Raw genomic sequence first — 13,961 nt, 5'->3', positions numbered from 1 at the left:
GGGTAGTCGCTGCTGCTTGTCCTAATCTGATTTCGGCTAAACCAAATTGTCCATATGAGCATCACCAATAACTCCAGATTTTTTTCCTTCACCGTGGGCATAGAGTAACAATTCTGTGATGGATGAAAACTAGTGTGTATGATGAAAAGCAAGCTTCGAATATGTACCTCACACTCTCTAGATTTCTGGGCAATCCTAAACGGCATGCAGTACCATTTCAAGGGATGAGTGGCAGTGATCACAAGCATCATCCACCAAAATTTGACACCTCCTCAAATTATTCTTTACTGGCATCACATCTCAACAAGACCTCAAGACAAAGTTTTTAACTTTGTTAGGGACAGAAAATCCCCAAATAAGCTTCCAAACTCCAACATCTTGATTCAGAATCACAGGAGCAATATTGACTGAATTTACTTTTGTAAGAAATCTATAACCGGTTTTAGTGGCGGTTCTAGGAATTTTTCCTAGAGTGTTCCTAAAAAATTTTCCCAGAATTTTTTTTTGTTACGCGGTTTTCTTATCAAATATTTTTCCATAATTCTAGCAAAAAAATAAACAATAAACTATAAGTTCATTTGAAATATTAATAAAATTATTAATTATTGTTGTTTAGTTGTTTCATTAATTTGTTTGTCTTTAATAAACTATAATTTGTTATATTGTTGTTTCATTAATTATAAAATTATTAATTGTTATTTAGTCTAACATAATTTAATTTGTTTGTCTTTTATAATGTATTGGTTAATTATACTGCTTTAATTATTGTTGTTTAGCGTAACAATAAACTACATTGTTTTAATTTGTTTGTCATTAATTATACTGCTTTAATTCGTTATATTGTTTAGCCTCATATGCATATTACATTAAAAGAGCCAGCCATTACACATCTCATGTGCAGCACAATAATTAAAGCAGTGTAACCCGGCCCCATGTACCCATGTACCCCCACCCCACTCAACAGACAAGCACATTGGTACAAACCTCATGCCTGATGCCCCCAATCACAATAGCCAACTGCCAATCAGAAAATTTTGCAATCACAAATCACAATACACATTACACTAAAAGACAATCAATATCTCACCAACACCAACACACACTGACCAACACCAACGAATAAGCCATCAAAAAAAAAACACCAACGGATAAGAATAAGATAAAGCTAAATTTAAAAAGTCATAAAAGGCAAAAAGCAAAATAATAATAAAGCTACCAATTACAGACTCACACTTCAAAAGAGAGAGAGAGAGTTAGACTCTTAAAGAATAAAGAGATAGACTCTCATTCATTCATTTTAAAGCTACCAATTTAGAGTTAGACTCTTAAAGCTACCAATTTTATTTCATTTCAGAGAGAGAGAGAGAGAGAGAGAGAGAGAGAGAGAGAGAGAGAGAGAGAGTGTGTGTGTGTGTGTGTGTGTGTGAGAGACTGAGAGAGAGTTAGAGAGAAAAAGAGAGAGAAATACCTTGAGGGATGGAGCACGAGCACCGAGCACTAGAGCAGCTCTGCGATCCCGATCTACGATGAGGGGCGATCTGCGATGATGGGCGATCTGCCATGAGTGATGACGATGACAACGAAGACGAGCGAGCTACAGCGACGATGAGCGAGCTGCGAGGGACGTGATCGTGGGTTTGGTTTGCTCTGTATCGGGGTTTGGTCTGCTCTGTCTATGTTAGGGTTTGGTTTGCTCTGCGAGCGACGTGACCGTGGGTTTTTTTTTTTTTTTTTTTTTTTTGAGAATCTGTGGGCTTGCCTCTGTCTCTGTTACAAATATATATATATATATATATTTTTTTTTTTCAGATTTTAGTTCTTTTTTTTTTTGGTTTTTTTTTTTAATTGAAAGTAGAACAAATAATTTTTAAAAAAAATTTTGAGGGTGTTCTTAATTTTGTTGAGGGTGTTCCTGATAAATTTTAATTATTATATATAAATTTTTTTTTCAAGTCAAGGTGTTCTTGAAAACACCCTGAGTTATACGTGGCGCCGCCACTAACCGGTCTTCACTAAGTATGTGCTCGATGGTGTGAAGGACTAGACTAGTTTATCCTCAACATAGGAACGACATAAGGGAATACTCATTATCAACTCAACCTCATGAGGATTAAACAAGCCTTGTAGGAGATTAACATGCCACTATTTTGTGACCGGATCAATAAGATTAGTAACTTTAGCATCTTCAAGACCTATAACTAATTGAGATAAAATTCTTGGATGATCACAGGACGGTAACCATGAATCCAATCACACTCCGATGGAATCCCCACAACCCACCCTCCATTTTGCACCTTTTAAGAGAACATCACAACCTTTTAAGATGATGTGTCATGCGTATAAACCTAAACTAGAATCAAAAGCTTCCATAACAGAGCAACTAGGGAAAAACTTGGATTTAAAAACCCAATAATAGATTGAAGTCTTTGATGACAACTCATACTTGGGTGGCGTTTGGGTTTTGCGTTTACATTTTTTGCGTTTTTTTTCTTTTCTGAACAGTGCCAAAGCACTGTTCATTGTCTGTGAACAGTGGTTCTAGGCTTATGAACAATACTAAGTGCATGAATAGTAACTTTTTTTATTATTATTTTTTATTGTTTTAAGTTTTTAGTAAAATAAACAGTATACAAACATGCCCCTTGATCTTTGAGTACCTTTTAAATTAAAATTAAATTTTGGGTTTCTAAAAAAATAAAAATCGAAACAGTGTAGCTCATGGTAGTTAAATAATATTTCTTTTGAGTTGTCTACTTTGAATACCCTTACAGGACCTTTTCTTAGTAAATGACTAAATACCACGCGTAAGATTATTGCTACAATTTAGCTATACCGTCCGAGGCTAATTATACCTACCAGCAGCAAAAAAAATAAAAAATAAAAAATAAAAAAATTTATACGGAAAGCCAAGTTTACGGTCTATCCGAAGTTTCTTCACTGTTACAGTGTTCCACATCACTCATTTTTGCCTCTCTCCCTATATAAAGGAGCTTCCGAGCCATCCTTTCCATCCCAGTCTCTCACATACCAATATACCAAACCTCAAAATAAAACAACAATGGCGAAACACCAAACTGTAGTAGAAGAAGAAGAAGAAGCCCCTATTTACGGTGATATTCTAGAGGCTATTCTCACGCACGTCCCACTCATCGACCTCGTCCCGGCTTGCCGCGTGTCCACCTCGTGGAAAAGCGCTGTGTTTTCCTCTCTTCGCCACCTGAACCCGGTCAAGCCCTGGCTCATTGTCCACGCCCAGTCGACCCGGAATCCGTACACGACGACCTCGCACGCTTACGATCCTCGCTCGCACGTGTGGGTCGACATCGAGCAGCCTTCGATCAAGTACGTCTCGACTCTCCGATCGTCGCACTCGAACTTGCTCTACATGCAGAGCCCGTTCCGGTTCGTTTTCTCGTCCGACCCGCTCCAGCTTACGTGGTACACGGCGGTCGCCCCGCTGGTGTGGCGGCCCGACCCGATCGTGGCGCTTGTAGGGGAGCGCGTGGTCATTGCCGGAGGCGCGTGCGATTTCGGGGACGACCCGCTCGCGGTGGAGACTTATGACTTGAAGACGCGCGCGTGGGACACGTGCGACGACATGCCCGCGATACTCAAAGATTCCTGTGCCTCCACGTGGCTTTCGGTGGCTGTGGACAAGACAAAAATGTACGTGATGGAGAAATGTTCCGGTGCGACGCACTCGTTTGATCCTATCACCAAGATCTGGCAAGGACCCTACGATCTCCGACTTGGTCAACATGTTTTCTCTTCGGTAATCGGATTTGTCAATGATCGAATGTTCGTGGTGGGTTTGGTCGGGGAGGCTGAGAATGTGGAAAGCGTAAAAATGTGGGAAGTGAAGGGCGAAATGCTGGATATGAAAATTGAAATCAGCGAGATGCCAAAGGAGCTGGTAGTGAAACTGAAAGGCCAGAGTCCACGCGTGTCGTCGATTGGGATGAACTCGATGGGCAATTTCGTCTTTTTGCACAACCCTTCGGACCCGGCGGAGGTGATCGTGTGTGAGGTGCAAAACGGCGGGTCGTTTTGCAGCTGGGGGAGTGTGGGGAATGCGGCGGTGGACGACGGGAGTAGGATCGTGATGAATTTAGTGTACACGTGTGCCAACGTTGGACTCGGAGAATTGCACCAGGCTTTGAGGTCTGGTGATCGGAGATTCACTATTAAGGAGGCGATGGAGTAGATTTACAAAAGGGTACGTGGCAGCTGATCATTGGTTGATTGAAGGAGTTCTCTCTCCTTGTTTTTTATGACTTCGGAGTGTTCACTGCCCGCATTTTGCAGTTTATTATGGCCCGTGTGTGTTTTCATTTTTTATTATTATTATATATACATATATACATTCGTTGTATATTAATATTAATATTTATATTGATTACTATATTGGTGAATAAAAGATTTTTTTTTTACTTGTTATTAAATTGATATTTTTAGTTCTTTTTATTTGTTAATGACAGGTTTAGTTATAATTATTAGCAAGTTCTGTTCTGTCACAGTTTTAAACCTGAAACTGGTGTCTTTGGTACCATAGGGATTCAAATTTTAAATGTCTTCCTTATATATATCATTAATGTAAAGCCATTAACTTACTTTTAAATAATAATAATAATAATAATTTGATGAAGTATGAAATAAGTGGACTGAATGCTCAAACTTGGAATGTGATTGAAGACCAAAAAAAAAGAGCAAACAATATGGAAGTGCGCTAATGTGGTGTCAACCAAGGACTCTTCAATGGTTATGTTAGAATTTTTCTTAAAATCTCCATAAATTCTCAGAATGTAAGAGTTGGTAAAATTTTCACGTACTTTTCATCTTATGAAGTTTGTCTTTATATTGGAGATTTTGAATGGGTTTTCTTGTTTTGTACCACTCTCCTCATAAGAGACATGTTGGCTTAATGGGGTGAGTGAGAGCGAGTTTCAAAGAATTTACTCTCATATTTCAAAGTAGTGGACTTATGTGATAAATCCTAAATTAGAGTATTTGTAGTTAAAATTTACCAAGTGTTGGACATAAGTTACTTTAGATGATCTCATCAACCAGACGAGCTCTTAGATGAGCACTTTGGACATTAGCTCATTTTAATTCCCCATCATAATTCAATAATTAGGGATAAAGAATTTAAACTTTGAATGTTTGATTTAGAAATATCTTGAGATACCAACCAATTATGCTTCAAAGTGTTGACATTAACCCAATAATTTTGATTCAAGAATATTTAGTTTTTGAATCAAATGACAAGCTTACACTCTTTGAGGGTCGCAGTATTTTTTGGCAACAAAATTCGGCAGGGAATGAACGCTAAAGAGTTGATTTCACAGGAGACAACAACAAATTCCAGCAGGGGATTGGGTTTGGGTTTGGGTTTATGACCCTCCGGGAATCCATATTCTTCTAATCCCTCTAATTTTGTCGGCAACAAATATATGGAGTCTTGTCTTGGTTTGTGAAATGATTTGGTTTAAGCCATATGACTAAATGAAACCCACTAGTGGTTTTTCTTGGGCTTAATTGCCATGTGTTTATTTCTGGGCCTTGCGTTAGCTTTCTAAGCAATCACTTCGCTTTTTGGAAGAGTGTATTTTGCTCATGCTAGGCCCCCTACATTCAACACAAGGGCCCAGAAAGTGAATCTTTTTATTTATTATTTTTTTTTGCAACATGAAAGTGAGTCACTTATAGATGAATTAATTTTAAGACCATATAAAATGACACAATTTGTGCCACAATTGTGCACGTGATAGATAGTGAATGGTGGAGAAAAGTAATGAATTTATGTAAAAGTAACAGGCGATAGTCACTTATAATTTGACACGTAAAATAGTTGTGATAGTTTATATCGCTTTATAACTACTTATAATTTCAAATATTTTATTCATCAAACTAACAAATAAAAATATTTACTGTTTAAGGGAACAAAATCCGATTCATTTTAGTTCAATTTCATACCTCGAAAAGAATAATTGTATAGCTCATTTTTGTTGCATCAGAATGCAATGGAACAAGGTCTACTTGTTTCATCATATGTTCCTTAAAGGTAGGGATATCATACAAAATTACAAATCCTTAAGCTACAAGCTCTTGTAGTAACCCCTTGAGCTTTTGGAACTTTCAAACTTTTCTATAGAGTTCTTTCTTAATTGCAAGGTTCAAACCTCGGATTCAGGTAGTACATAGACAAAGCTAAAATATCAAGCTAATTAATAGTATCACAAAACCATAAGAATGGTACTATGAATTTTAAAATTGTGCTTTCTGATCAGGCATACTTGGTGTGCTTGGCCACATTAGTTATTCTGCTTTTCATTCATTTACTACATTATGGGCTTAGTTTAAAATCTGCATTGCAAATTATGTATAAGTAGCAGACTAGCAGTCTGTCAGATATTTCATGCTTATACCATGGATACAATTGCAGTTGCAGTTCACTTCTGGTAATTATGATAATGTTTGTTTTCTTGGTCGTACCTTATTACAAATGTATATTCTTTGGAGTTTGGAGGACTTTTAATGATCTGGTGTCACGCTTCCTTGTTTTTGGGTGGTGGGATCATCTTGTTCTTCCCAACCTTCTTTTCATTCTTGGTTTTAGGATCAATCTCTAGGTACGTTATGGTGTTCCATGACTGATCATGGTTTTGTTTTATCATTTCCTGCTTTGCCAAAGGCTTTCAAATTAAAAATTAGCATTGCCATTTTTTGTTATTAGGTCTAAAGTAAGGTGAGGCTAAAGCAATGTTTTTGTGGCATGAAGGATTTCTTGGAGCACTGGGTGCCTCCATGAGCTATGTAAAGCATTGTCCTGATAACTTCATGGTCAATCATCTAACGCAGTAATTCCCAATGTCTCCCCTTGTAGGAGATAAGATTTGTAGTCCGCTAACTGGGGAATTGAATGACAAAAAGTATAGACTGTAGTGTCTATGCATCTTAGAATCCGCTCTGATCTGATTTATTTCTACAAGTGAAGAGATTGGTAACCTATTTTATTCATGGGTGGATTTGGGTTTACAATTTGTCCTTTTTTTTTCAGAGTGATAATTCGATAGTTACAATAAGGGAAATGTGGGAAGAAATGATTTGAATCCTGGTTCCCTTTTAATTTATGTTTCTGAGTAATAAATTTTTTGCACCATTCGATTAATTTAAAACAAGTGGCTATTACACAAGAATTATCCCTAACATAATACTTGTGCATTTTTAAAGTATAGGACAATAATTTTTTAAAAAAAGGGGCCAAAAATGACAATCAAATTCGTTAAAAATTTTTTAGAATATTCATCTAATATTCAAGAATTGGTATTCAAGAAGAAACAAATCAAAACGTGATTTATATTATTATTATTTTTTTTTTTTTTTTTTGAGAAAGAAACGTGATTTATATTAGAAAACTTAAAAATTAGCAATTATTATTTGAAAGTTTGAAGGATTAATTAAACAATAAAGTACCTTAAGGATTCTAATTATTTTAATTGGAAGTTAATTATTATCGATTAAGTTGCTTGAGTTCAAAAGTTTAAATCACATTTATACCAAAAAGAAATATTTTGATATCTTAACTTTGGTAGTAAAGTCAATTATCAAGAGCAAATGTCATTCCTACTATTCTAGATTAAATCATATAGGATGTTCAAAATATGTATTATCATCTTATTGTTAAATTAAGATTCATTTGCTATGTTACTCTGCCAAGAACATATCATATCAGTCTCTTTGCAACAATTAAGGTGAGAAATTTGAAGAAATCTACTCAAAACCTAAATGCAAAACAGCTTGGCTGAAAGTTAGCAGCTCCGTTGTTCTAATAATTTATCGTGTTTTCAGACGTTGAACTCAAGACTACAATAGATTGATGTGATCTATAGCATATTTTAAGGTAAATGAACCAATATAACCACAATCCGATGGTATTGATGTATATATCATGACGAAATAATGCTAGAGGCTTAGATACAATTATGGATACAGATAAGAAGCTCAGAGGTACGTAGAAACCAACAGCATAACTAAATGGAGGGATTGTTCAAAACATATAGAAATCACATCCAGCATTCCCATATCTCTAGGATCTCAGGTTCCATGCTTAGATGCAGAATTCGTTTAAGAAAGCTAATTAATAGCAAGAGTATCAGGAGGAGGAGGATAAGAGGAAGAAGGCGGAGGAGGAGAAGGAGAAGAAGGAGAAGGAGGACAAGGAGAATAAGAAGAAGGACAACAAGAAGATGATGATGATGAAGAAGAGATCGAAGAGATCAAGGAGTAGGACATTGTCTTTGAACACACAGAAGAAGAAGAGTATCAGTAGTCGGACATTGTCTTTGAGCATACGGAAGAAGAAGAGTATCAGGTATCGAACATTGCCTATCAACATGCAAACCAGCATAGTCAGATATAAATAAAAACGAGCCACCGGAGTCCTAAACAACCTGCAATCATTCACAAGTGAACACGGTTAGTGGCATTGGAATTAGTAAGACCAATGAAATTATGCATTATGTTAATAGGTGTCTTTATGATAATTGTTAATAAATTATATTGAAAAAATTTTGACACAACAGAAAGTATAAAAAACTGTTAAAAAATTTAATTACTTTATTATTTTCTCATAAAATATTTCTAAAAATAGATTTTAAACCAATACTTTTAGGTCATTCATTAACATTTTTCTAAAACTATAAAAGTAAAGTTTTGTTGATGTGTGTCATAAGGGAACAACATAAACACAATAAAATTATAAAAATAGAATTTTATTAAGAAATTAAATTCAAACCACGCATATATTTGTGTATGCACAACCAAATAAATCAAGAGATTTTTTTTTTTTTTAATAATGAATAATAGACTTTCATTAGACAAAAACTAGATATTCAACAAAGCTCCAAACAAGTAAACAACCACAATAACTCAACAACCAACAAAAACCTGCAACCCACCAAACAACCATCAGGAACAACCAAGATATCAAGCCCTTCTAACAACCACCCTATACAAACAGGAAAAACAAGCTGCAAATCAGCTTTACAACCGGTGCACTCTAGCAAAAGGACCTATATACCTGGACCTATACTTAGACTCAAGTAGTTGTAGAACAAACATATTAACCTTAGATTAGTTATGGTTAGCTTAAGATTAGTCAAGTATTTTTTAGTATATAAACACTTCATTGTAACAAAAGTACTTAATATAATATGTAGTAATAAAGGGCTTTCTCATTCTGGAGGTGTGCACAGCCAACCCACCAATCTACCAAAATCAACCCAATTTAATCTAACTCGACAGATTGGGACAGTTTTTAGAGGTTGGGTTGGGTTGGGTTGGGTCAGGTGTGGATCGGCAGATTCTCAAATCTGCCTATCCCAATCCAACCTATACTTAATTATTTGGTTTTATTATTTATTCTTTTGGTTTGATGAATTACCAATAGATTTATATAATTATAAATCTACTTATATTTGTGCTGGTTTGATGCACTAATCAAATAGTTTATATTGATTTAGTGGTATACTCAAGTTTGATTAATAAATTTTTTTTTTGTTGGTAATCTTATAAATTTATTATTTTACTACTCAATTAAAAAAAAAAATTTGTCAAATCCTTGAGTTCAATCCGATCCACATGGGTTGGGTTTTTTCAACCCGACCCATGCACATCCCTAATTTAAGCCGAATCACGTAAACTTTTGTGTATGCTCTTTTTTCCATACTTCCACTCATTATTCAATTATTATCACACAATCACATGACAACTTTCTCACAAAAATCCTTAGGCTGTTAGGCATACGACCAAAAACATTAATTAATCTTAGGGGCTATGGTTTCCAACTAGGGTATAAATATAAGGAAATGTCAACAGATGCCTAAGGGCATTTTTTAGTAAACAATTTCAGGAAAATTTTTATAGGAAAAAAAATACAATTAATATTTCCACAGCTTTTTCTATTTTCCATAAAAATTGTGTCAAAACTTACCTAAAATGGTTTGTTAATAATTGTCCTAAAGGCACTCATTAACATGACTAATAAATTAATAGTCCAATTATTAAAATTACAAAGTTGTCCCTTAAAAAAAAAAAAAACCCTTATTTTTATTGTATATTTTTTGGGACTGGGTATTACAAAATTTACAATCTCCCCGACTCGTAGAAACTCGGTCCTCTGAAAGGTTACCAATCAGCACAACTCTAATGCCATATAGTCTGTAGCTCTCTAAAAAATGAAAAAAAGTGTTCTTACTCATCTATCTTAGTATAAGGATTACTAAATTATAATATCCTTCAAATGCATATAATTAGTTCTTTCAGTTTCTTTTTCCTAAAAAAATAAAAATAAAAAGTTCTTTCAGTTTCTTCTACAATGAAAGAAAAATAAATTTTCAAGGCCTATTCGTTCAAAATAAATCCTGTTAAAATGATAATTTCCGAAATAAGTAATCTCCAATAAATCAAAATGTTGAAGGAGTCTCCAAAAATTATAATAAAATAAAATCTACAAAATCAAAGTTCATCATAAATCATTATGCTCTGACATCCAACTAATTCTGTAACGCAAGATTAAGTAATGTCTACATTCGATTATAAGTTCAAAACTATTTCCCAATATATGTATAGACTTTTCCATCCTCCGAGTTATAAACTGAAAATTCTAAAGTTTTAAATAGCCAACCAAACACTAATATAATGTCCATTTCATAGAACACCTCAATAATATCTCAATCATGTAAATTATTTTTGCAATTAAGCAAAATTTTAATTCAACTTTAACCTCCATATCTCCTCAAAAAAAAAAAAAAAAAAAAAAATTATCCTCCATATGACACTTGGGCTGAACTTATTGAAAGTAGCGAGTTCCTAATTCAACAAACTTAACAGATCATCCATGCTAACGCGCGAGAGAAGCACTGAGGAGGAGGATACACTGGAATGAAGCACCAAGAAGTTTAAAGATTCGGGAAACGGTAGTGGTAAGGATGATAGGCCTATCCACCACCTAGGAAGTTATAAGGACTGTCTGGTGGGAGCTATTCCAGGTGCTTGTGTTCAAGCATTTGGATTTGAATCTTCCATGGAAGAGGAAATAGAGTCTGATGAGGAAGACGATGTACTTTGTGAGGGTATGACTACACTGAAACTCTCTAAGGAGGAAAAACGCAGAATCAGAGAACCCTGGAGCCAGTCCATCATTGTGAAAACATTTGGGAGAAATGTGGGCTACATGCACTTGTCATCTAGGCTAAGAACCATGTGGAAACCAATGGGCAGAATGGACATCATTGATCTTGAACATGGTCACTTTCTAATTAAATTTGACCTTAAATCCGACCTTGATGAGGTGTTGATGGGTGGACCATGGTTTGTTGGTCAATAATTTCTTGCCATCAAACAATGGGAACCCAAATTCAAGGCTTCTAAAGTATTGTGTTCCTCAGTTGCAGTTTGGATCAGACTGCTTGAATTACCTATAGAATTTTATGAACCCACCATTCCTAAGAAGATTGGAAGCACCATTAGTCCTGTGCTTAGAATTGACTCACATATGATCAACGAAGAGAGGAGGCGCTTCGCAAGAATTTGTGTCCAAATTAACGTGGAAAAACCTCTAATTAAAACCGTGAAGATTGGCAAGTTAGCCCAAGCAGTGCAGTACGAAGGCAATAACGATATATACTTTGCTTGTGGACACATAGGACATAGGAAAGAAGGCTGTTCGACGGTGATTAGAAGGCCGGAACCACTTCCTAAAGGTTCCATGCAACAGCAGAACCCTAGTGCAAGTCTGGACGGGTCCCAAGAAGGTGGGCTGAGAGATGTTGGAGTGTCAGGAATGGCTGGTGCGGATGTGTATGGTGATTGGATGGTTGTGAAAAGAAAACACAAGCCAAAGGATAACAGAGGAAGCTCACGCAAGTTTGCCTCTGAAGCTACAGGTAGGAGTGAGGATGTTACTCACTGGAACACGCCCAGAGCTCCTCGAGACACACAAGCTGACAAAGGAAGGGATGGGAAGAGAAAATCACATGCTGAGGAGGGACTTAGGGAGGTACAGCTGGTCCATTCTCAACTAACCCAACCTCATAACAACTATTCTACTTCTAAAAGCAAAAAAGATGACCTGGGCTTGACTAAGAGTGGGCCTAAGAAGTTAACCCATGGTAGAAATTCAATTAACCACGGTGAAGTGGATAGCATCAATGGTTAGGGTTTTGACACATGCCCCCACTAACTCAAGGAATAACACTTCTGAAGTTAAGCTACCTCCTTTAAGCCAAAACTTTCATTTCGAAGCTAGTGTTGAAGGAAATGGAGATAGCAATGGAAAAATGGGCTATTTTTCTCAAAGGGAAAGTCATCCCAATAGATGACAAAACAAGAGAAGGAATTCAGAGAGACCCAACAGACATCATGGGCTGGTACGAGGAGGAAGCAATATAGGCGTGAAAAAACATTTTTCCACTTACAGAGGTGAGTGCTCGACTAGGGTTTCCACCAACGGAGGACGAAGCTTGGATCACCACACCAAATCCGTATTGGCACTTCCTCATGGACAAGTCGAAATTTCAGCCTCTTGTAAGTATTCCGTCAGCGCAGCTAGGGAAGCGATCTTGGATGCACCTTTGCGAAAAATCTCTGAGTGCTTTGGAAAAGATTTATCTAGAACTAGTGATTGCACAAAGGAAAATACTTCTGGCTTAGCCAATAGAGATGGTGGTAATGGGAAACTCCTCTATGCTCAAACTCCTCCAGTTCTCGAGGCCAACCATTGCATGTTCACTGAACATTTTAAGCAACAAAACTCAATTCGAAATTCTGAAGCATGCCGTGAACCTCTTTCCGAGTGTGATCAGGGAGAGGAATGAGCTGAGGCAAGCATGGAAATTGAGGGAGATAAGGGAGGAGCCATCCCTGACAAGTTTTGATTCTCGCATTTCCCCCAATTCGATCATGAATATATTAATCTGGAATTGTAGAGGGGCAATGAAGCCCACATTCAGAAAGACAGTGATGGACTTGGTAGAATGGCACCAACCAGTGATTTTTGTGATTATGGAGACCAGAATTGATGGCCCTAGGGCAGATGAGATCATTAGAAGACTGCCTTTTGATGGAGCTTATTCGAAGGAAACCATCGACTATGTTGGCGGGGTTTGGCTCCTGTGGCGATCAAATTTTGTTTCTATGGACGTGCTGATGGCGACGGGGTAGGAAATTCACTCCATTTTCTAGGTTAGTTCTCATGCTCAACCCTGGCTTTTAAGTTCTATTTATGGTAGTCCACGTTTTAGAGAGAGGTGCTTACTGTGGGGAAATTTAAAAGTTCTGTTGGAAAGGCACATCCTCCTTCGGGCTGTCATGGGGGACTTTAATGATGTTGTAAGCAGTGAGGAGAAAATGGGTGGTAATGGAGTTTGTAGAAGGAAGGTTGAGGAATATACAAGCTCTATGAACTGCTGTAATCTATTTGACTTAGGGTTCACGGGTCCCAAGTTTACATGGACCAATAAAAGAGACCTCCCTAGTTTAATTCAAGGAAGATTGGATAGGGTATAGGCAAACCCGGATTGGAAGTCTTGCTTCCCTGAGACCCAGGTCAAACACCTAGCGTGTATTAACTTGGATCATTGCAGCTACTACTTGCCTTGGTTAACCCTCCTATTAGAACCGGTGAAAGGCCTTTTCGGTTCCAACTGATATGGCTTAGCCATGAAAGTTTCCCTCCTATTGTCCGTGATGCATGGGAAGGAAATCAACAAAACATTAGAAGTGTAATCAATACCTTTACCTTAAAGCTAGATATTGGAACAAAGAGGAGTTTGGAAACATTTTTTGGAAGAAAAGAAATCTTCTGGCAAGATTAGGAGGGGTGGAGACCTTGAGAAGGCTTATCCTAAGCTACATCTCTACTACCTCGGCAGCATTGCTTTTTAATAGGGATCAGATTGGTG

The 13,961-nt window shown here is 36.8% G+C and overlaps 1 protein-coding gene across 1 annotated transcript; it reads left to right on the top strand.

Moving 5' to 3' along the window:
* Positions 1–3,005: 3,005 nt before the first annotated feature.
* Positions 3,006–4,442, top strand: LOC142627229 (F-box/kelch-repeat protein At1g23390). Its single transcript, XM_075801048.1, has one exon. It carries the CDS (start codon positions 3,059–3,061, stop codon positions 4,202–4,204), a length of 1,146 nt encoding a protein of 381 aa, XP_075657163.1. The 5' UTR covers positions 3,006–3,058; the 3' UTR covers positions 4,205–4,442.
* The last annotated feature ends 9,519 nt before the right edge of the window (positions 4,443–13,961 follow it).

Source organism: Castanea sativa, chromosome 3, assembly GCF_040712315.1.
Source record: "Castanea sativa cultivar Marrone di Chiusa Pesio chromosome 3, ASM4071231v1".
NCBI classification, from domain to species: Eukaryota; Viridiplantae; Streptophyta; class Magnoliopsida; order Fagales; family Fagaceae; genus Castanea; species Castanea sativa.
The sequence above is the reverse complement of the archived record's forward strand: the minus strand, read 5'-3'. Positions and strand labels throughout refer to the sequence as shown.